This window comes from Bufo gargarizans, chromosome 4 (assembly GCF_014858855.1).
Source record: "Bufo gargarizans isolate SCDJY-AF-19 chromosome 4, ASM1485885v1, whole genome shotgun sequence".
In the NCBI taxonomy this organism is placed as follows: Eukaryota; Metazoa; Chordata; class Amphibia; order Anura; family Bufonidae; genus Bufo; species Bufo gargarizans.
Window position 1 is genome coordinate 351241699 of NC_058083.1, and position 22886 is coordinate 351264584.

The 22886-nt window shown below is 40.7% G+C and overlaps 1 protein-coding gene across 4 annotated transcripts in view; it reads left to right on the top strand.

Moving 5' to 3' along the window:
• LOC122936099 overlaps positions 1-22584 on the top strand; it is a 50344-nt gene extending 27760 nt beyond the window's left edge. For 3 of the 4 annotated variants that reach the window (XM_044292117.1, XM_044292119.1, XM_044292118.1), the window contains 2 exons: positions 437-901; positions 21950-22584. In XM_044292117.1, the coding sequence (XP_044148052.1) occupies positions 437-901; positions 21950-22492 (1008 nt within the window). In that variant the 3' untranslated portion in view covers positions 22493-22584. The remainder of the gene's footprint in view (positions 1-436; positions 902-21949) is intronic. The other variant, XM_044292120.1, reaches the window with a different exon arrangement.
• The last annotated feature ends 302 nt before the right edge of the window (positions 22585-22886 follow it).

Below are 22886 nucleotides of genomic sequence, written 5' to 3' on the forward strand. Positions count from 1 at the left end.
CGAACTGCCACTCCGTCCCCATTGACTATAATGGGGGCAGGGGCAGAGTTCCGGTGGCACCACACACCGAGAGGCGGCCGGACTAAAAGTGCTGCATGCAGTACTGCCGCTAGTGTGAAAGTACCCTAAGCTAAAACATCCTACGCCAGAAATCTGCTGCAAAGTACAGTACAATACATGTGAATGGTGTTCTAGAAAATCCATCCACATGTAGCTTAAAAACGAGACTGCCGCAAGTTTTCACCCTTTAATGTATAGCCATAAATCTGCTGTTACTTTGCATCACAGGAAAATCTGTGGTGGAAAAATGGCATTTCACCTTTGGAAGTTCTCCTATTGACACCTTGTTATGATTCTACATCATCATAGAAAATACAGTATGTTCTTTTAATGTTGGAAAGGAGACAATATGATAATTCATAGTGTATTTTTGTAGGTAATTATTACAAAGAAGAAAATGTCTGCAGAGATATTTATGAACCCTGATTTCTTAAAAGAATTTATTGAAATGTACCGATCTTTTCCTTGCTTGTGGAAGGTGAAATGCGCTGATTATTCCAACAGACAAAAAAAAGCTGAAGCATATGAAAAATTGGTAAAACTTTGTAAGACTGTTTGTCCCTCAGCGACTGTAGATCTTATTAAACATAAGATTGCTAATTTGAGAACTGTTTTCAAAAAAGAATTAAAGAAAGTGGAATCTTCAAGAAAATCTGGTGCATCCGGTGATGACGTGTACATACCACGCTTGTGGTACTTTGATCTTCTGAAATTTACAATTGATCAGGAGGAGCATACACAATCTATATCCAACTATCCTGAGACATATGATGTACGTCAAGAGGAAGAAAACACAGATGACAGCCTAGAGAGTGCTGCGGAAAATACAAACATAGCCAAGGTATGAAACTACAGAATTTTTGTCACAGAACATTAGGGTATTCAGTGTCCAGAACAAACTGTACTTTAAGGATTAGGCGGCGAGATGTGAACTGAGCTATCGCATGCATGGTTAGTTACTCCGTACTCTGCATCAAAGCTGACTTCTTGGCAGCCTGTTATTACAAGTTAACAGACCAGAAAGAGTTGCTGGCATTCATTTTCCAGCCGCCTTCCGTGTCCGGCAATGAGCACTTCTGCACTTGGCGTTGTGTTCGTTTCATATACCCTATTTTAGTATGTAAGGCCTCGTTCACATTTCCATTTTTCACGGACCAAAAATGCAGACATCACATGTACCCGTTGTTTTGAATGTGTCTGTTCAAGCATCTGTATACTGACCAGATGTGTCAGTAAAAAAAAAAAAAAAAAAAAACACAGAGACATGCACTATTTTGGTCTGTGATGTGGACCAAACACGTCTAATGAAGTCTATGGGTCCATGAAAAATTATGGACACAACACGGATGGCGTCCTTGTTGCGTACGTTTTTCACTGAAAACTGATAGAGATGCTTTGGAAATCAATTTTCAGCTGAAAAATGTCCGTGAATTACGGATGACACACAGAGGGTAAAAACGGACATGTGGACCCAACACAGATCCTTCAAGCACAGTTTCACGGATGAAACACGGACGCTTTTTTTCACAGAAGTATAACTGACACGGAAATGTGGACAAGGCCCAAGAATTGCATCAAGATCACTGCTGGTACAGTTCCCTAAAAGCGTATAAACCATATGCATTACTCGCTAAGCAAGCTTATGTAACGGTGTCCATTTTATCTTTAACTGCTATGGCAATACTATTGTTATGCAAATTTTCACTTATTCATTAGATATCATCACTACAAGACTCCACATTTATTTTAATCAAACTGTGTTCCCCAAATCGTACAGTAAGGCTTTGTCCACTCTGCTTCATTTGTGTGTAATCAGATACCAGTAAATTCTGACAGATCCTATTGACTTTAATGGCGTACTTTGATTCTGTTATTTCTGATGGGTAGAATAGTGCTGCAGCCTACACTGTTCTTGCCATCAAAAATAACAAAGAGGGTGTTGGAAACCTTGATGGAGACTCTGTGCAAATTTGAAAAGGTCCCCTTCATACCGTGTTTTGGACATAGAGACGAGGCACACCTCTTTGGTTTGTTTTCTTATTATCATCTGAGAAAAAATGCTCAACTGTATGCAAGTGCATGCAATACAGTATTGTGGACAGTCTTTGCTGCATTGAATAGATTTCCAGGAAAAAAAAGTATCCAGAGGCTTGCGCAAGTGCGCTAAACGGGACATACTTTTGACACGAGTTTACCTTATAGAAATCTATACGGAATGGTGTGAAATGGTCCTAATTCCTGTCTGATAAAGTCCTGAAAGTGAAAAAAAGATTTACATTCCTTCTTTAGAAATATGAATAATAAACTCTGTTTTAGGGCCCATGCACACGACAGTATGTATTTTGCAATTTCGCAAAAATGGATCTGCAAAAAATACAGACGTCTGTGTGCATTCCGTATTTTGCAGAACAGAACAGCTGGTCCATAATAGAACAGTACTATCCTTGTCTGTAATGAGGACAATAATAGGAACAGACATACGGAAACAGAATGCACACGGAGTAACTTCAGTTTTTTTGTTTTTTTTGCAGACCCATTGAAATGAATAGTTTTGCATATGGTCTGCAGAAAAATGGAACGGATGCGGAAAGAAAATACATTTCTTGTACATGAGCCCTTAAAGGAACGGGCACACTTGGGGGAGGGGCGGTGAAGTCAGTTTTGCTTGACTCTGCTTTGGCTGCTTTATGCCACATTTATGGAATAACACGTTTTGATACATTTGTCGTAACTTTTAATCTAACACTTTTGTCTAGAAAAGTTACTGCAGTTTTCCTACTGCATTCTCTTTCAGTGATAAATCCAGAGGGAAAACAGCTAAACGCACCTATATTTCCCACACATATTTTAAAACTGCAGTCAGTGGTGTAAAAATGAAGAAAGAAAAAAAAAAAAAAATCGCAAAAGCCCCCTGTGTTTCTTTTTTCTTTTTTCCATTTATTTTAAGCCACAATTCTGGAGTAAAGGTGTTTATCCTGCAGGTTTTTTAATGAGCAGACGATGCAGTAGTGGCAGAGTACATGAGCTTTTAAAAGATTTTGTCCGAAAATTTCCACAACGGGAAGCGCTCATAACTTCACATACGGTGCGGATTTTAACTTTGCAGCATGTCAATTCTCGTTACAAATTCCCTTCATAGCATTGCAGAGGTGCAATTGAAGCAAACCTGTAGCATTTCCCAAATCTGCACCAGGTAGGACTTTCCGCTGTAGTAAATATTTCACGGACCCTCCGCATAAGGCATTTCCCTATTACTTGAGCATGTCCCTGGCGGACAGAGATAGAAACACATTTTTCTCTATGTGTGCCACGCAGTTGTGCTCACTGTTTATATTATTGAATTTTTTTGTGATCAAGGTAATTTGTCTAAGGCTGGGTTCACACCTGAGCGTTTTACAGCGCGTTCCTACGCGCTGTAAAACGCACAACAGGCAAGAACCAATGATTCCCTATGGGAATGGTTCTCACCTGGGCGTTTTACAGCGCGTACGATCGCGCTGTAAAACGCCCGACGCTCAAACAAGTGCTTGAGCTTTTTTTTGGGCGTTTGTCGCGCGTTCCCGCACATAGAAATTCGGGAACGCGCGACAATGTGTGAACGCCAGTCTCTGTATGCGCGATTGTAAACGCCCGTACAATCGTGCATACAGAGCGCTCGTTTCAGAACGCTCAGGTCTGAACCCAGCGTAAGTGTCCAGAGCAATATTTCCATTTTGGAATGATGCATTCTAGGTAAATACTTTTGTTTTGTGCTCCATTATTTTTTTGTAAGACATAATATAATTTGAAAGTGGAAACAATATATATTTTTTTATTTTGTAAATAAAAAAAATAAGTATTTTGTGATGGAAAAGGGACAAAAAAAAAAGTTTTCCTTTTATTTTCTCACTGTTGATGTAGTTTGTTTGTCCAAATACATTTTGGGCAAAATATAATCATCTTTCTCGTGTAGCAAACATTTTGGTAAGGCCGCCTACACACGACAGGATGGCTTTTTTAGTATTTTGCGGTCCATTTTTAACTAATCCGTTGTCCAGTTTTTTTATTTCCGTTCCGTTTTGCCTTTCCGTTTTTCCGTTTGTGATCCGTTTTTTGCAGATTGCAAACTGAAACGGAAGCATACAATAATGTTTAAAGAGGAAGTACATTAAAAAAATTGGGCTGGGCATAAACTATACAATAGATCATTCCGCAAAAATGGAACGGATACGGAAGACATACGGATGCATTCCGTTATTTTGCGGATCCATTGACTTGAATGGAGCCACGGAACGTGATAAGCGGGCAATCACCGCGCAACAATGATTTTGCTACTGATAGAAAAACATGATTCATACTAAAATGAGCGCGCTGATTCCAAATATGAACTGAATTTGCCCGACACGTCTAGATTTTAAGTTATACATGCAAAGCCTATTCAGTTATAATATTAATGCATTATATTGGAAATATTCCAATGGACGTGTCCAGACCTGTCTGGACACACTCAGGCTGATGTCAGCATTAAGTATAAAAGGCAAGCTGGACAGATTTTGATAAAGTGATCTCTTATAGTGCTATCAGTTTTGAAACTTAAGATGGATAAACGCAAATGTATTCATGATCCAGACAATTTCTGCTACTTATGTGGCAAATACACTACTTATGATCAGCGCAAGAATCTGGCAAAGCGAGTGTGTCTTGCTTACAAGTATTACTTTGACTAAAATTGGAGATCAAGATAAAAGCTGGGCACCTCATGTTTGTTGCACTGTGTGTTACTCTGGGCTAACGCATTGGTTGAATGGAACAGGGAAAGGAATGGCTTTTGCAGTGCCTATGGTTTGGCGTGAGCAGAAAAATCACCATGCATGACTAAAGTCACCGGATATTCAAAGAGAAACAAGTCACAAATTGTGTAGCCTGACCGTGAGTCTGCTCTTAAACCAGTACCACACGATGTAGAGAATCCAGTGCCTGCCCCTCCCACAGCAGGAACGGCAATTTAAATCCTGACGAAGCTTTAGATTGTCACAATGTATTTCCTGATCCAGAAAAACTGGAGTGTAACCCGCACTTGCTGAGCCAATCAGATTTAGATGATCTGGTAAGAGATCTGTCATTATCTAAATAAACGTCAGAACTTCTAGACTTCAGGAATGGAATTTGCTACAACGAGGTACCACAGCTTCACACTTTCGTCATCGACACATCAAGTTAGTTGCAAACTATGCAATGGAAAGAGATGTCTGTTTCTGTACTGATGTAAATGGTCTTATGATGGCGTTAGATGGTACACATGTTCCCGATGAATGGAGGCTATTCATAGACTCTAGCAAAACAAGTTTGAAAGCTGTCTTGTTGCACAATGGTAACGAAAAACCATCTGTTCCATTGGCTCATGCGGTTGGAATGAAAGAGACCCATGCTTCTATGCAGTTTAGAAAATGATTAAATACTCAGAACATACATTCAGGTCCATAAATATTGGGACAGCGACAATTCTAACATTTTTGGCTCTATACACCACCACAATGGATTTGAAATGAAACAAACAAGATGTGCTTTTAACTGCAGACTGTCAGCTTTTATTTGAGGGTATTTGCATCCAAATCAGGTGGACGGTGTAGGAATTACAACAGTTTGCATATGTGCCTCCCACTTGTTGAGGGACGAAAAGTAATGGGACAATCAGCTTTTCCATGACCAGGTGTGTGTTTTTTCCCTCATTATCCCAATTAGGCCAAATGGAACACGGACGTGAGCGGTCCGAGGTATCCCGACCTGGCATCCTGCTGACAGTAGGAGCGCACAGCGTCATTGGCCTTACAGTAAGCAGATAAAAGGTCCAGAGTTCATTTCAAGTGTGCTATTTGCATTTGGAATCTGTTGCTGTCAACTCAAGATGAGATCCAAAGACCTGTCACTATCAGTGAAACAAGCCATCATTAGGCAGAAAAAAAACACAAAACAAACCCATCAGAGAGATGGCAAAAACATTAGGCGTGGCCAAAACAACTGTTTGGAACATTCTTAAAAAGAAGGAACGCACTGGTGAGCTCAGCAACACCGGAAGACCACGGAAAACAACTGTGGTTGATGACCGAAGAATTATTTCCCTGGTGAAGAAAACACCCTTCACAACAGTTGGCCAAATCAAGAACACTCTTCAGAAGGTAGGTGTATGTGTGTCAAAGTAAACAATTAAGAGAAGACTTCACAATGAATACAGATGGTTCACCACAAGATGTAAACCATTGGTAAGCCTCAAAAACAGGAAGGCCAGATTTGAGTTTTCCAAACAACATCTAAAAAAGCCTTCACAGTTCTGGAACAACATCCTATGGACAGATGAGACCAAGATCAACTTGTACCAGAGTGATGGGAAGAGAAGAGTATGGAGAAGGAAAGGACCTGCTCATGATCCTAAGCATACCACCTCATCAGTGAAGCATGGTGGTGGTAGTGTCATGGCGTGGGCATGTATAGCTGCCAATGGAACTGGTTCTCTTGTATTCATTGATTGTGACTGGTGACAAAAGCAGCAGGATGAATTCTGAAGTGTTTTGGGCAATATTATCTGCTCATATTCAGCCAAATGCTTCATAACTCATTGGACGGCGCTTTACAGTGCAAATGGACAATGACCCAAAGCATACTGCAAAAGCAACCAAAGAGTTTTTTAAGGGAAAGAAGTGGAATGTTATGCAATGGCCAAGTCAATCACCTGACCTGAATCCGATTGAGCATGCATTTCACTTGCTGAAGACAAAACTGAATGGAAAATGCCCCAAGAACAAGCAGGGAGACAGTTGCAGTAGAGGCCTGGCAGAGCATCACCAGGGATGAAACCCAGCGTCTGGTGATGTCTATGCGTTCCAGACTTCAGGCTGTTATTGACTGCAAAGGATTTGCAACCAAGTATTAAAAAGTGAAAGTTTGATTTATGCTTATGTCCCATTACTTTTGGTCCCTAAACAAGTGAGAGGCACATATGCAAACTGTTGTAATTCCTACACCGTTCACCTGAATTGGTTGTAAATGCCCTCAAATTAAAGCTGACAGTCTGCAGTTTAAGCACCTCTTGTTCGTTTCATTTCAAATCCATTGTGAGGGTGTATAGAGCCAAAAATGCTAGAATTGTGTCGATGTCCCAATATTTATGGACCTGGCTGTAATTGGAAAATTTGTGCTGACCTGAAAGTGGTAGCGCTGCTGCTTGGCCTACAGTTAGGGTACACAAAGCATATGTGTTTCTTGTGCCTATGGAACAGTCGTGATGACAGCAATCATTACAAAATGAGACGGTGGCCTCTCGGAGTTGAGCACACAGTTGGTCAATACAATGTACAACACAAATCACTGGTCGATCCACTTCAAGATTATCTTCCAAACTTGGTTTAATGAAAAATGTTGTAATTGCACTTGATCGTAATGGAAATGGTTTCCAGTATTTGAAGGAGAAGTTTAGCACACTGAAAACTGATGCTAAAGGCCGGCAATTGTAGACTGGTGTCGTCACAAAGCCTATAAACAATGGATCTCGGTCGAACAGTCTTTTCTGTCTACTCCACTGCCTGCTACTCCGTGGTTGGCTGCTCACATACTATTGGAGGCTCGCTTGCATCCGACCATAGGCCCTTCCCTGAAGGTCTTCTCTACTATTCAAAATCTCCCCAGTATCTCACCGTCCCCCTCTCCTATGTTTCCTCTCCTGGGTAATCCACAATTCCCCCCTGGGATGGAACACGGACATTTTCGTGTTCTGGTGAATTGCAATAAATTCAGGGCCCATCATCTGATCGCCTCAAATTTGTGGCTCACCCCCCAACAAATCTCAGAGATGGTGGGTACCCCAAACATTAATCCCTGGCAGTCTCTCCAACTTAAACACTACATGGCCACTCTTCCTCCAGCAGAGTCTTTTGTCTGTGACAAGACAGACTTTGAGTTTCTCTGCGACCAATCAGGGGTGTCGAGACGTACCCTTTCTCGAATGTACAGCTTACTACTCAATCATCCCGACCAACCTTCTCCCAACTATATCCCTCAATGGGAAGCTGATCTAGACGTTGCGCTTTCATCAGAACAAAGATTAAGATTGTACACATGCATTCACAAAACATCTATTGCTAGCAGTGTCCAGGAAGCTGGATTCAAACTTATGTCCCGTTGGTATAGGGTCCCTACTAGACTTAATTCCATTTTTCCACAAATCTCTCCTTTATGTTGGCGTTGTGGCTCCGAGAGAGGCACTATCCTACACACATTCTGGAGCTGTCCTCACCTGTTGGATTTCTGGGATTCGGTGTGGTTGATTACATCTAAATTCACCTCATATACCCTCCCTAAGACGCCTGCTTTCTTCCTGCTCCATCAGTGCGAGGTTCCTCTCTTCACCTATAAAAGGTCTATGGTACGACATCTGGTGAACGCTGCAAGAGCTTGTATCCCGTGCCTCTGGAGGCAACCGTCTGTTCCCTCTGTAACCATGTGGATCAACGAAGTCCAGGAGACCATGAGAATGGAAGATCTCACCTCGTCATTAAGACATACTGAGAAGAGGTTTACTAAAACTTAGAATCATTGGTTGGAATTCTATGACTCCGCTGAATGTAGGTCACTTTTATCCCAGACGTGAGAGCGAGGTTTGTTGTTATCTTTCCTCTTCCTCCTTCCCCTCCCTCCCTTCCCTCTTCCTTTTTTCCTTAACATACTCATCCCCTCTCTTTCTCTCTTTTCCTTTATACATCTGTCAACGATCCAATTCTTTCAAACTGTTCCTCATATGTCTACGTGATATCCCATTGGGTACTGTGCTTTTTTGACTTAACAAATTGCCATTTGCTATGTTTTTCGCTTTACTTCGTGAACCCTGCTCAATATCTGGTTCATGGCTTGTCTTGAATTGAAAAAATTAAAAATTCTAAATGAAGAATTTACAAAAAAAATAAAGGCCGGAATTTTTATTGGCCCCGAAATCAACAATTTAATGTATGATGACACATTCAGAACAAAACTCAACCATCTGCAACTTGCAGCTTGGGATGCATTTGTGCTAGTAGTGCAGAACTTCCTTGGGAACAGACGAGCTGGAAACTATGCTGAATTAAGCTACTTTCACACTAGTGGCAGGACGGATCCGACAGGCTGTTCACCCTGTCAGATCCGTCCTGCCGCTATTTCGCCGGACTGCCGCTCCATCCCCATTGACTATAATGGGGACAGGGGTGGAGCTCCGGCGCAGCACAGCAGTGTGCGGTGAAAGGCCGCCGCACTAAAAAGTCGGACATGCAGTACTTTTAGTCCGGCGACCACTTGCCATGCTGCGCCCCCCCCCCCCCCCCCATTATAGTCAGTGGGGACGGAGCTGCAGTCCGGCACGGCGAAATAGCGGCAGGACGGATCCAGCAGGGCGATTGATGTAGATAATTCAAAATTATGCAATGCTTTCCAAGTGCTTAATTCATTTACGCATACTTCTGCATAGCAAAATTTTGTGACATGTTATTTGTAATCCGCACACTGGATTTAGTATAGGACAAATGTTTTTTGCCCAGTAGCAGACGAAAGTTTTTTTTTTTTGTTGTTGCGTGGTGTAATAGGACATGTTCTATGTTTGAACAGAAATACGGAAACGGAAGGCAAACCTTCTGTTTTTTTTTTTCTGATACATTGAAATGAATGGCTCCGTATATGGAACGCAAAAAACGGAACAGAAACAGAAAAAAAGTTTGTGTGCAGGAGGCCTAAGGTTCCATTTACATGTCCGCAAAACACCGGGCCGGCACCTCAATAGAAATGCCTATTCTTCCCTGCAGCTGTGGACAAGAATAGGACATGTTAGATTTTTTGGCGGAGCTGCAGTGTGCTGTCTGCATCTTTTCCGTCCCCATTGAAAATGAATGGTTCCGCACCCGTTCCTCATAATTGAGGAACGGATCCGGATCCAAAGGGAGGACGTCTGAATAGAGCCTTAGTCTAACTTTGCTATGATGCCTGACTACCAAGTTTGTGGCTCAAGCTGTAGCATGTCTACCATACTTAGCTGTTACACCTGTACAGAAATGATTATTGTGGGCATAAGACAGAAACTTGTGTGGGTCTGGGATCACATGCACTTGTGACACCTATGTAAATTGTGACCATGTTAGTGTTCCTTTTACTTTTTTTTATGTTTTTCTTCTTTTTTTTAACCCCTTAAGGACTCTGCCCTATTTCACCTTCTGGACTTGGCCATTTTTTGCTAATCTGACCAGTGTCACTTTAAGTGCTGATAACTTTAAAACGCTTCGACTTATCCAGGTTATTCTGAGATTGTTTTTTTCGTCACATATTGTACTTCATGACACTGGTAAAATGAAGTAAAAAAAAAAAATCATTTTTATTTACAAAAAATGCAGAATTTACCAAAAATGTGTAAAAAATAGCAAATTTACAAGTTTCAATTTCTCTACTTCTATAATACATAGTAATACCTCCCAAAATAGTTATTACTTTACATTGTCCAATATGTCTACTTCATGTTTGGATCATTTTGGGAATGATATTTTATTTTTTTGGGGATGTTACAAGGCTTGGAAGTTTAGAAGCAAATCTTGAAATTTTTCAGAAATTTTCAAAAACCCAATTTTTAGGGACCAGTTCAGGTCTGAAGTCACTTTGCGAGACTTACATAATAGAAACCACCCAAAAATGACGCCATTCTATAAACTACACCCCTAAAGGTATTCAAAACTGATTTTACAAACTTTGTTAACCCTTTAGGTGTTCCACAAGAATTAATGGAAAATAGAGAAACCATTTCAAAATTTCCCTTTTTTGGCAGATTTTCCATTTTTAATATTTTTTTTCCAGTTACAAAGCAAGGGTTACCAGCCAAACAAAACTCAATATTTATGGCCCTGATTCTGTAGTTTAAAGAAACACCCCATATGTGGTCGTAAACCACTGTACGGGCACACGGCAGGGCGCAGAAGGAAAGGAATGCCATACGTTTTTTGGAAGGCAGATTTTGCTGGACTTTTTTTTTTTTTTTTGGACACCATGTCCCATTTGAAGCCCCCCTGATGCAACCCTAGAGCAGAAACTCCATAAAAGTAGCCCCATTTTAGAAACTACGGGATAGGGCAGTATTGTTGGTACTAGTTTATGGTACATATGATTTTTGGTTGCTTTATATTACACTTTTTGTGAGGCAAGATAACAAGAAATACAGGGAGTGAAGAATTATTAGGCAAGTTGTATTTTTGAGGATTCATTTTATTATTGAACAACAACCATGTTCTCAATGAACCCAAAAAAATCATTAATATCAAAGCTGAATATTTTTGGAAGTAGTTTTTAGTTTGTTTTTAGTTTTAGCTATTTTAGGGGGATATCTGTGTGTGCAGGTGACTATTACTGTGCATAATTATTAGGCAACTTAACAAAAAACTAATATATACCCATTTCAATTATTTATTTTTACCAGTGAAACCAATATAACATCTCAACATTCACAAATATACATTTCTGACATTCAAAAACAAAACAAAATCAGTGACCAATATAGCCACCTTTCTTTGCAAGGACACTCAAAAGCCTGCCATCCATGGATTCTGTCAGTGTTTTGATCTGTTCACCATCAACATTGCGTGCAGCAGCAACCACAGCCTCCCAGACACTGTTCAGAGAGGTGTACTGTTTTCCCTCCTTGTAAATCTCACATTTGATGATGGACCACAGGTTCTCAATGGGGTTCAGATCAGGTGAACAAGGAGGCCATGTCATTAGATTTTCTTCTTTTATACCCTTTCTTGCCAGCCACGCTGTGGAGTACTTGGATGCATGTGATGGAGCATTGTCCTGCATGAAAATCATGTTTTTCTTGAAGGATGCAGACTTCTTCCTGTACCACTGCTTGAAGAAGGTGTCTTCCAGAAACTGGCAGTAGGACTAGGAGTTGAGCTTGACTCCATTCTCAACCCGAAAAGGCCCCACAAGCTCATCTTTGATGATACCAGCCCAAACCAGTACTCCACCTCCACCTTGCTGGCGTCTGAGTCGGACTGGAGCTCTCTGCCCTTTACCAATCCAGCCACGGGCCCATCCATCTGGCCCATCAAGACTCACTCTCATTTCATCAGTCCATAAAACCTTAGAAAAATCAGTCTTGAGATATTTCTTGGCCCAGTCTTGACGTTTCAGCTTGTGAGTCTTGTTCAGTGGTGGTCGTCTTTCAGCCTTTCTTACATTGGCCATGTCTCTGAGTATTGCACACCTTGTGCTTTTGGGCACTCCAGTGATGTTGCAGCTCTGAAATATGGCCAAACTGGTGGCAAGTGGCATCTTGGCAGCTGCACGCTTGACTTTTCTCAGTTCATGGGCAGTTATTTTGCGCCTTGGTTTTTCCACACGCGTCTTGCGACCCTGTTGACTATTTTGAATGAAACGCTTGATTGTTCGATGATCACGCTTCAGAAGCTTTGCAATTTTAAGAGTGCTGCATCCCTCTGCAAGATATCTCACTATTTTTGACTTTTCTGAGCCTGTCAAGTCCTTCTTTTGACCCATTTTGCCAAAGGAAAGGAAGTTGCCTAATAATTATGCACACCTGATATAGGGTGTTGATGTCATTAGACCACACCCCTTCTCATTACAGAGATGCACATCACCTAATATGCTTAATTGGTAGTAGGCTTTCGACCCTATACAGCTTGGAGTAAGACAACATGCATAAAGAGGATGATGTGGTCAAAATACTGCTGTTTTGGCACCGTGTTATTTTTTTTTTATTATTTTTTTTTTTGTTATTTACAACATTCATCTGACAGTTTAGATCATGTGATATTTTTATAGACCAGGTTGTCACGGATGCGGCGATACCTAATATGTATACTTTTTTTTTTATGTAAGTTTTATTGGCACTATTTTGGGGTACGTGTGTCTTTTTGATTGCTTGCTATTACACTTTTTGTGATGTAAGGTGACAAAAAATGGTTTATTTAGCACAGTTTTTATTTTTATTTTTTTACGGTGTTTATCTGAGGGGTTAGGTCATGTGATATTTTTATAGAGTCGGCGATACGGATGCGGCGATACCTAATATGTATACTTCTTTTTTTTTTAATGAAAGTTTTACACAATAATATCATTTTTGAAACAAAAAAAAAATCATGTTTTAGTGTCTCCATATTCTGAGAGTCATAGTTTTTTCAGTTTTTGGGCGATTTATCTTAGGTAGGGTCTAATTTTTTGCGGGATGAGATGGCGTTTGATTGCCACTATTTCGGGGTGCATATGACTTTTTGATCGCTTGCTATTACACTTTTTCCCCTCCCCCACGACCGCACCATAGAGAGAGGGATCCACCCCCAGGGACAGGAAACCTACAGAAATAAAAGGGTGGAGCCTCTCTTCCCATTCAGTGGTTTCCTGTCCCTGGAGTGGGAGACCTACAGTTTTTCCTTTCTAGGTCTTACCATCGGTCTTTGCTTCCTAGGAGTTTTCCTAGAGGGCTGCCGGTCGCTGCACGGGGTCTATCGCGCTGCTGAGCAGGCTGACAGGACTCTAGGATACGGAGGTGCTCCAGGGGCCCTCCGTATCTTGCGGCAGGCATGTGGATTAACTCTCAGGGAGAGCTCTGCTCATGGGAAGCGTCATCTGGGTGGCTGGAAGGTGGTTATCCTTGAATGCGAGGCTCTGCCACTTGATTTTCTGTTGGAGCAGCGGTGTAGCGCTTCCGGACACGTGGGGCGGTCACTTCCGGGATGCGCAGAGGGCATGACGCACTTCAGTTTTTTCCTTAGGAGCTCCATCGAGACGTGAATCGCATATCACGCGACTTCCAGTTTTGGATGCCGGATGTGACGCGCTTCTAAAGCGGCATATAGAATGGACGCCATATTTTGGTATTTAAGAGAGGCAAGCCAGACCAGCCAGTGAGCCTATACAGGACGGTCTGTGCTGATCTACATGTAGGAGCCTCCTGGCAGTTGTTACTTTCATAACAAAGCTATGGGCCAAATAGATTAATTATACCCTTATTCTTCTATAAGAGTGAAGACAGGAATCTGCTGAGGGTGAAGTGAATCCCATCCTGGTAGTTCATCGATCTTCATGGGGGTAAGTGGCTCAGTTATTTGGCCCTTTTTGTTAAAATAGCACTTTGTGCTCTCTTTTTTCCCGCCTAAGCCGAAGAAAATGCTGGCAAAAAGAAAAAACAGAGTGTGCGCTGTGCAGAACTACTCTATCTTCTTATGGGAAGAAATTGTGCCAGATATGCATCGACAAGACCATTTCGGACGAATCACCATCCTTGTTAGAAAACATTAGCTCACTCATTAAGACGGAAGTAAAAAATTCCCTAAAGTCAGGCCATCTGTTAAGAATAAAAGTGCAAAATTTGGCCTATCCCAGGACTTCTCGTCAGACGACAGTGACATATCACCAGGGTCCTCCTCGTCTGGTTCCTCATCTGAAGACGAGTCTATGTCTAATACCTTTTTTCCTTCTGAAGATACGGATAAACTACTGAAAGTCATACCATGAACATTGAGGATGTTAAGGAGGATAAATCTGTAGCAGACTCTTTGTTTGAGGGGTTACAGCAAAGGAAGGGTCGTTGTTTTCCCGTACATGACAGCATTATGTCCTTAATTCAGAGAGAATGGAGGAAGCCAGGCAGGAAAGTTTTTGCCTCTAGAGCCTTTAAGCGTAAATATCCGTTTGATGAGGTAGCTTCTTCCTCTTGGGGGGGAAAGCCCCTAAAATTGATGTTGCCATCTCTAAGGTGTCTAAAAAATCCTCGCTTCCCTTTGAAGATACTGGTATGCTTAAAGAGCCCTTAGACAAAAAGGCTGAAACCTTCCTTAGGGGTGCCTGGCAGGCCTCTACCTTAGCCTTTTCCCCTGCCGTATGGGCTACAGTCACGGCTAGGACTTAAGCTCTCTGGTTGCAGCAGCTAGAAGTGCAATTAAAAGAAAGAGCCCCTAGGAATCAGCTTTGATCCTCCTTGCCAACTTTACAAAAAGCAGCTGACTTCTTAACAGATGCGTCAGTTGATTCAAGCTCAGCGCACAGTCGGCTTCCCTCACCAATTCTGCGCGTAGGGCTCTTTGGTTAAAAAGTTGGAGTGGGGGTGATATAGCCTCCAAACAAAGGTTATGTAATATCCCCTGCCAGGGAGAATTTTTGTTTGGACCAGAGTTAGATGACCTTTTAGAAAAAGCAGCTTATAGGAAGAAAAGGTTTCCGGTCCCTAATCATGCTGCTGTCTTTGGTTCCAGGAATAGGCAGTCCTTTCGTCCCTTTAGAAGTAATGTGGGCAGAAGACCAGGCAGGGATAAAGATCAGAGGTTCAGATCCAAGAATTTGGGGGGGAAAGGATTCCTATTCGGAAACTCTTCCTCTCCTAATAAAAAAACAACCCCAACAATGACGCCAGGTTAGAGGTGGGAGGAATGTTAAAATTCTTCCAGACTGCCTGGGAAAGGATTGCAGGGTCTTGGATATTATTCATTCAGGTCTAAAATCAGAATTCCATTCTTTGCCTCCGCAAAGATTCGTCATTACAAAAAGCATTTGTGTAAGAGGCTGTTTTCCCATAATAAAATAAGTTTTGGACCTTATCAAGAAGAATGTTTTGATTCCCGTTCCTCGAGAAGAGCAATCCAAAAGGTTTTCTCCCACCGGTTTCTGGTTCCAAAACCAGATGGTACACACAGGACTATCATCGATCTCAGGGATTTGAACAAATTTCTGGTTTTCAAAAAGTTCAAGATGGAAACAATGAGAAATACGATCCAGCTTCTTTTTCCTCATTGTTTCATGGCTGTGTTGGATTTAAAGAATGCTTATTTCCATATACCAATGCACCAGAGGTTTCAAAAATTCCTGAGAGTGGCGATTCCCATAGAGGGTCAGATTCGGCAAAATCAATTCCAGGCATTATTAACCTTTGGCCTGACCATGGCCTCAAGGATATTTGCGAAAGTAGTGGCAGAGATGGTGTCGTTCATAAGAATCAAAAATATTTTATTAGTTCCATATCTGGATGACTTTCTAATTATTGCGAGTTCTCGACTGGATTGCGAAAAGAATGTTCAGACTGTTGTTCAGACCTTTCAGGAACTAGGTTGGATAGTAAAATACAAAAAAAACCAGATTGAAACCTGTACAAGATACAGAGGTTCCTTGGCCTGGTTTTGAACTCGGAGACTCAAAAAGTATATCTCCCAGAAGAAAAGATTACAAAAATCTGGAATCAAGTCAAATCCCTCTCTTCCACCTCCTTGACTCTTCGAAAGGCCATGTCGGTCCTAGGATCTCTGATTTCCTGCATCCCGGCAGTGGAGTGGGCCCAACTTCATTCCTGACAGTTACAGTCAGAGATTTTGACAGCCTTCAAAAAGCACAAGGGGATATTAGATGTCAGGATAAGAATTTCAGACACAACCATAAGGAGTCTATCTTGGTGGCTGGACAGGGACAATCTAGTTCAGGGAGTTCCATGGCCCTACCCAGATCCTGTTGTCCTGACCACGGATGCGAGCCCTTGGGGGTGGGGTGCTCACGTTCGAGATTTCAAAAATCATTCTCTTCCATCCGGAAAGAATTGGTGGCAGTAAAACTAGCTATGAAAGCTTCTCTGCCCCTACTAGGCACAGGCCACGTGAGGATTCTTTCGGACAATCAGACGACTTTGGCATATGTGAACCACCAAGGGGGGACAAGGTCGGTATCCCTAGGGTGGGAAGCAGGAAAATTATTAGCGATATTGGAGAAACAAGTCAGCCACGTATCAGCTCTTCACATAAAGGGGAAGGAGAATGTTCACGCAGATTTTCTCAGCAGATATCCCTTAAAGCAAGGAGAATGGTCCCTCAACTCCTCAGTATTTTCCAGGATCAGCGAATCGTGGGGCATGCTGGTCATAGATCTCTTCAGTACAAGCCAGAACAAAAAAGTGGAAGTTTTTTGTTCTCTAAATCCAATATGGGGTGGATGCCTTTCTCCTGAAGTGGGACTTCCCCCTAGCATATGCCTTCCCCCCCCTTCCAATTGATCCCAGCAGTCCTAAAAAAGATCAGGAAGGACAGGGCAAGGGTCATCCTCATTGCCCCCTTTTGGCCCAAGAGGGCATGGTTCACTCTGCTCCGGACCATGTTGATTTCAGACCCCTGGATTCTGCCGGATCTGCTGTCCCAGGGTCCAGTTTTTCATCCAGCAGTCAGTGGTCTCCATCTGACTGCATGGAATTTGAGCGGAACTTATTCATTTTAAAAGGTTTCTCTCAGGAGCTCATCACGACCTTGCTTAAGAGCAGAAAACATGTAACTGTTTCCATCTACACTAGAACTTGAAAGAAATTTATTGAATTCAGTAATCTCAACCCAAGGCATTTACCCTTGTCTGTCCCTATTTCCCAGGTTCTGGAATTTCTACAGAAAGGCCTTTCCTTAGGTCTTGCTAAAAGTGCTCTTAAAGTACAGGTCTCTGCCCTGTCAGTTCTGTTCGAACAGAATTTTGCTTAAAATCCATGGATCACTAGATTCTTTAAAGCGGTAGATAGGATGACACCAGTCTTATCCCCTAGGGTTACCCCGTGGGATCTTAACATCGTACTTAATTCTTTAACCAAAGCACCCTTTGAACCCATTGATTCTGTAAGCATAAAACTTCTTACTTTCAAGCTTGTTTTGTTACTGGCCCTCACTACTGCTAGAAAGATAAGCGAGTTGCAGGCCATTTCCATCAAATCCCCCTTTCACTACGATTCTGGATGATAGAGTTATAATTCTACCTGATCCGGCCTTTTTACCCAAAGTGTCATCTAAATTCCATAGGTCCCAAGAGATTATTCTTCCCTCCTTTTGTGACCATCCGAAAAATTCTGGAGAAGTTACATTTCATACCCTAGATGTACGGAGATGCTTATTACAGTATCTTAAAATTACGGTAGAATGGAGAAAGTCTTCTGCTTTATTAGTTCTCTTTTCAGGATCGAATAAAGGGAAGAAGGCTACCAAAAGTACCCTGTCTAGGTGGCTTAGACTGGGCATTATACAATCCTACTTAGAGGAGGGCCTGTCTCGGTGAAGGCTCACTCTACTCGTTCAGTTTCCACTTCTTGTGCAGAAAGGTTGGGGGCTTCTATTGAGCAAATTTTGTAAGGCGGCCACGTGGTCTTCACCTTCTACTTTTTTCCGTCACTACAGTTTGGATCTGCACTTCTCCACTGATATTTTTTTCGGTAGAAAGGTTTTGCAAGCGGTGGTCCCTCCCTAGGAAGGGTTATTTCCTCTGTAATTCTTTCTGTGGTGCTGTCGTGTGGGAGGGGAAAAATGATGATTACACTTACCGGTAATAAGATTTTCCAGACCCCACGACAGCACCCTTCCTAATTCCCTCCCTTGGTGATGGGTTCTGTTATCTAAAAAAAAAAAATAAAAAAAAAATCTTAAGATCTATATTGTTTATGCGATTTTTTTATTTTTATTTTTTTTATACTGTTCATATCAGAATGATTAATGGTGTAGGAGTCCCTCTCTTGCTCTGTAATCCACTGAATGGGAAGAGAGGCTCCACCCTTTTATTTCTGTAGGTTTCCTGTCCCTGGGGGTGGATCCCTCTCTCTATGGTGCTGTCGTAGGGTCTGGAAAATCCGATTACCGGTAAGTGTAATCATCATTTTTGTGATGTAAAAATGGTTTATTTAGCACAGTTTTTATTTTTTACGGTGTTCATCTGAAGGGTTAGGTCATGTGATATTTTTATAGAGTTGGGCGGTACGAACGCGGCGATACCAAATATGTGTACTTTTTTTTATTTATGTAAGTTTTACACAATAACAGCTTTTTTTAAAAAAAAAAAAAATGTTTTAGTGTCTCCATATTCTGAGCCATAGTTTTCTTTTTTTTTTTTTGGGCAATTGTCTCAGGTAGGGGCTCATTTTTTGCGGGATGAGGTGACGGTTAGATCGGTACTATTTTGGTGGGCAAACGCCTTTTTGATTGCTTGCTGTTGTACCTTTTGTGATGTAAGGTGACCCAAAAAGTTTATTTAGCGCAGTTTTTATTTTATTTTTTTTACGGTGTTCATCTGAAGCGTTAGGTCATGTGATATGCTTATAGAGCCGGTCGATACGGACGCGGCGATACTTAATATGTATACATTTTTTTTTCCCCCCTATCTTTTACCAATTTTTTTTAACTTTATTTGGGGAAAATTAAGTTTTTATTTATTTTTACTTGAAACTTAATTTTCTTTTGGGGGAAAACTTTACGGTATTTTTTTCAACTTTTTTTTTTGTCCCACTTTGGGACTTGAACTTTTGGGGGTATATTCCTTTACAATGCATTCCAATACTTCTGTATTTGAATGCATTGGAGGTATGAGTAATACAGTGTGTATTACTCATACAATCTGCCTTCCAAAAACCGTATGGCTTTCCTTTCCTTCTGCGCCCTGCTGTGTGCCCGTACAGTAGTTTACGACTACATATGGGGTTTCTGTAAACTACAGAATCATGGCCATAAATATTGAGTTTTGTTTGGCTGTTAACCCTTGCTTTGTAACTGGAAAAAAATTATTACAATGGAAAATCTGCCAAAAAAGGGAAATTTTGAAATTGTATCTCTAAGGGTTAACAAAGTTTGTAAAATCAGTTTTCAATACCTTGAGGGGTGTAGTTTCTAGAATGGGGTCATTTTTGGGTGGTTTCTATTATGTAAGCCTTGCAAAGTGACTTCAGACCTGAACTGGTCCCTAAAAATTAGGTTTTTCAAAATTTCTGGAAAATTTCAAGATTTGCTTGTAAACTTCTAAGCCTTGTAACATCCCCAAAAAATAAAATATCATTCCCAAAATGATCCAAACATGAAGTAGGGAGTGTAAACTAATAACTATTTTTGGAGGTATTACTATGTATTGTAGAAGCAGAGAAATTGAAACTTGGAAATTTGCAATTTTTTTTACAAATTTTTGGTAAATTTGGTATTTTTTTGTAAATAAAAATGTTTTTTTTTTTAACTTCATTTTACCAGTGTCATGAAGTACAATATGTGATGAAAAAACAATCTCAGAATGGCCTGGATAAGTCGAAGCGTTTTAAAGTTATCACCACATAAAGTGACACTGGTCAGATTTGCAAAAAATGGCCAAGTCCAGAAGGTGAAATAGGGACGAGTCCTTAAGGGGTTAAGCTTACCTATTATCATTTGAACAGACAAATGCGATAACTTTAGGCATTTGGAAGAGGCTCTCAAGGAAATGAACTGGACTTGTGGAGGTCCACAATTTTTTTTTATGATGTCTTTGCTGATTTGATTTGTCCATGATATCAAGCAGAGGCACATCAGAAGATTTAAAGCCATGACATTATTTTCTGGAATTTTCTAAGCTATTTAAAGGCGCATTCAGCTTGGTGTATGTAAACATGGAGGCACAGTGAGTGTGATGAAAGAAATAAAAGCTGAAATAATTATTTGTCTCTAGAATTATTCTGACATTCCACATTTTTTAAATATCTAACTGACCTAAAAGAGGGAACGTGTATTACGATTGTCACGAATTGTGAATTTTAGGGCTCCTGCATACAACTATATCCATTTTTGCGGTTCGCATATCCGCAAAACACTGATACTGGCCAAGGGCCTGCCACCAATTTTTTGGCACCTGCAGAAATGTCCTATACTTTTCCGCAAAACAGACAAGAATAGGACATGTTCAAATTTTATTTAATTTTTTGCAGGGCCACTTGGGTGTGCTGTCTACACCTTTTGCGGCCCTATTGAGATTAATGGGTCCGCATCTGATGTGGCACTAAACTACAGCCATGTGCATGAGCCCTTAATGAATGTGTTTAAGGTTGGCTTCACGTAACCTTTTTTTGTCATAAGTTTAATGTATAAAAAAAAAAATGTATATGTTAACGGGTGCCTCAGACAGTTCCATTGTAAAAAATGAAAAAAAAAAACAAAACATTAATGTATATTTTTTTTTGATGGATTTTACATGGCGGAAAAGCATGTTACACTACACTTTTCTATCCTGTAAGTACTGCAAAAAAAGTATATGTTAACGTATGACAAAAGTGTGATGTGAACCCAGCATAATGTGTAACTTGCAATATGATATGTATTCTACGTATATACATATTTACTAATAGATTATTTTATTTTTGGGAAAAGATTTAGTAAAACTTGTAATTTATACATTTATATTTCTTCTCTTTCTGATTTCATTGTTCACCTGTAAGTGTGTATACTAATAGTTGTACACAGGGGAGGTGTTATCAGTGATTGATAGCATTCACTGTGTGTGTGTGTGTGTGTGTGTGTGTGTGTGTGTATACATAGATAGCTGTCAGTCCCTGACAACATCTCCCCCTGAGCAAAGAAATCCGAAATAGAAGAGAGTTAAAGGGAACCTGTCAGCAGCAAAAGCCATCCCAAACCACCAGCAGTACCTTCAAGTAGCCGGCAGTTTCTAATTATATTTTTCTTACTGCATTCTGATGAGGTAGAAGTATGAAAAAATTTCTTTTAGCCTCCAAAAATAGCGCGGCCGGAGGATAGAAGAACGTTTTTCATACTTCTGCCTCATCTGAATGCAGTAAAAAAATCATCATTAGAACCTCACTTACGGCTACTTGAAGGTACTGCTGGCGGTTTGGGATGACTTTTGCCGCTGACAGGTTCACTTTAAATTTATAAATTGCACGTTTTACTGAATATTCTCCTATAAAACTGTAAATTTATTTGCTCAGCTCCCCCAGCTGTATAACCTGCTGCCTGCAGATTTTTGAAAGTGACCAGAGTTATACAAACTACCATATTGGTGTATCTACACTTTGATCTATATGAACAACAATTTTTTTCTTACTCCTTGACAGTAAGTTGTATCTATTTTTCTTCCTGATCTTTAGGTCTGTATTCGTACTCCATCCCAAGAAGTCATTGAAATTCAACAACACCAACAGAAGCAGCAGCCACCACCCATTCCTATGCCAAGCCAGAAAAAACGGAAACCCGTCAGTGATGACCTAAGTCGACAGCTGCTCTCTGAAGCCGCAGCGGTTTTAAACCAAAAAGAAGATGAATTTGATGCATTTGGTGTCACGGTTGCTGCAAAGCTGCGAAAAATGGATGATAAGCAAAGGCTGTTATCAGAGGTTCTTATAACTGATATTTTGTTCAAAGGGATGATGAAGAAACTCACGGAAGAATCTAGCATTTCCCTGTTTCAGATGCCACACTATGCTTGTCAACCACCAAGTTGTTCTAACTCTATTGACTATAATATTCAACACGCTCAGGCAATGACTCCCCCACGCCAAGATTATGTTTCCATTAATCATGAATATAGCTGTAGTCCTACGCGGATAAGGGTGAATCCATCTTTTTGTATGTCTCCACTACCTAATTCACATGTTATAGAACCTTCCCAGTACAAAGAAGAACATTTATAGCCATTGCACATTTGTAACAGTATGACATTTAACGCTTTTTAGTGTTTTTATTGGGACACTACAATTAAAGTCGTTCCTTATTAGGACATTAATTTAAGTTGTTTTTATTACAGAATTGGCATTTTCTGTTTTATATTAAATTTTATAATTATGACTACTTTATATATAGTTTCTTTAAGAAAGCAAAATCATGTTTTTGTGATTGAGATTTTGCCTCAAAGATGTTGCCCACATTTTCGTTTTCGTACTTGAAGACGGTTGACTTGGCAGAAATTTTTATGTGGTAGGGTGTCGTGAAAGCACCTATAACCTTCTGCTCTCTCCACCTTACTTAAGTAGTGATGCACTAATGAATGTTTGTTTGAAGAGAGCGTGTGCGTGCATGCGTGTAGCA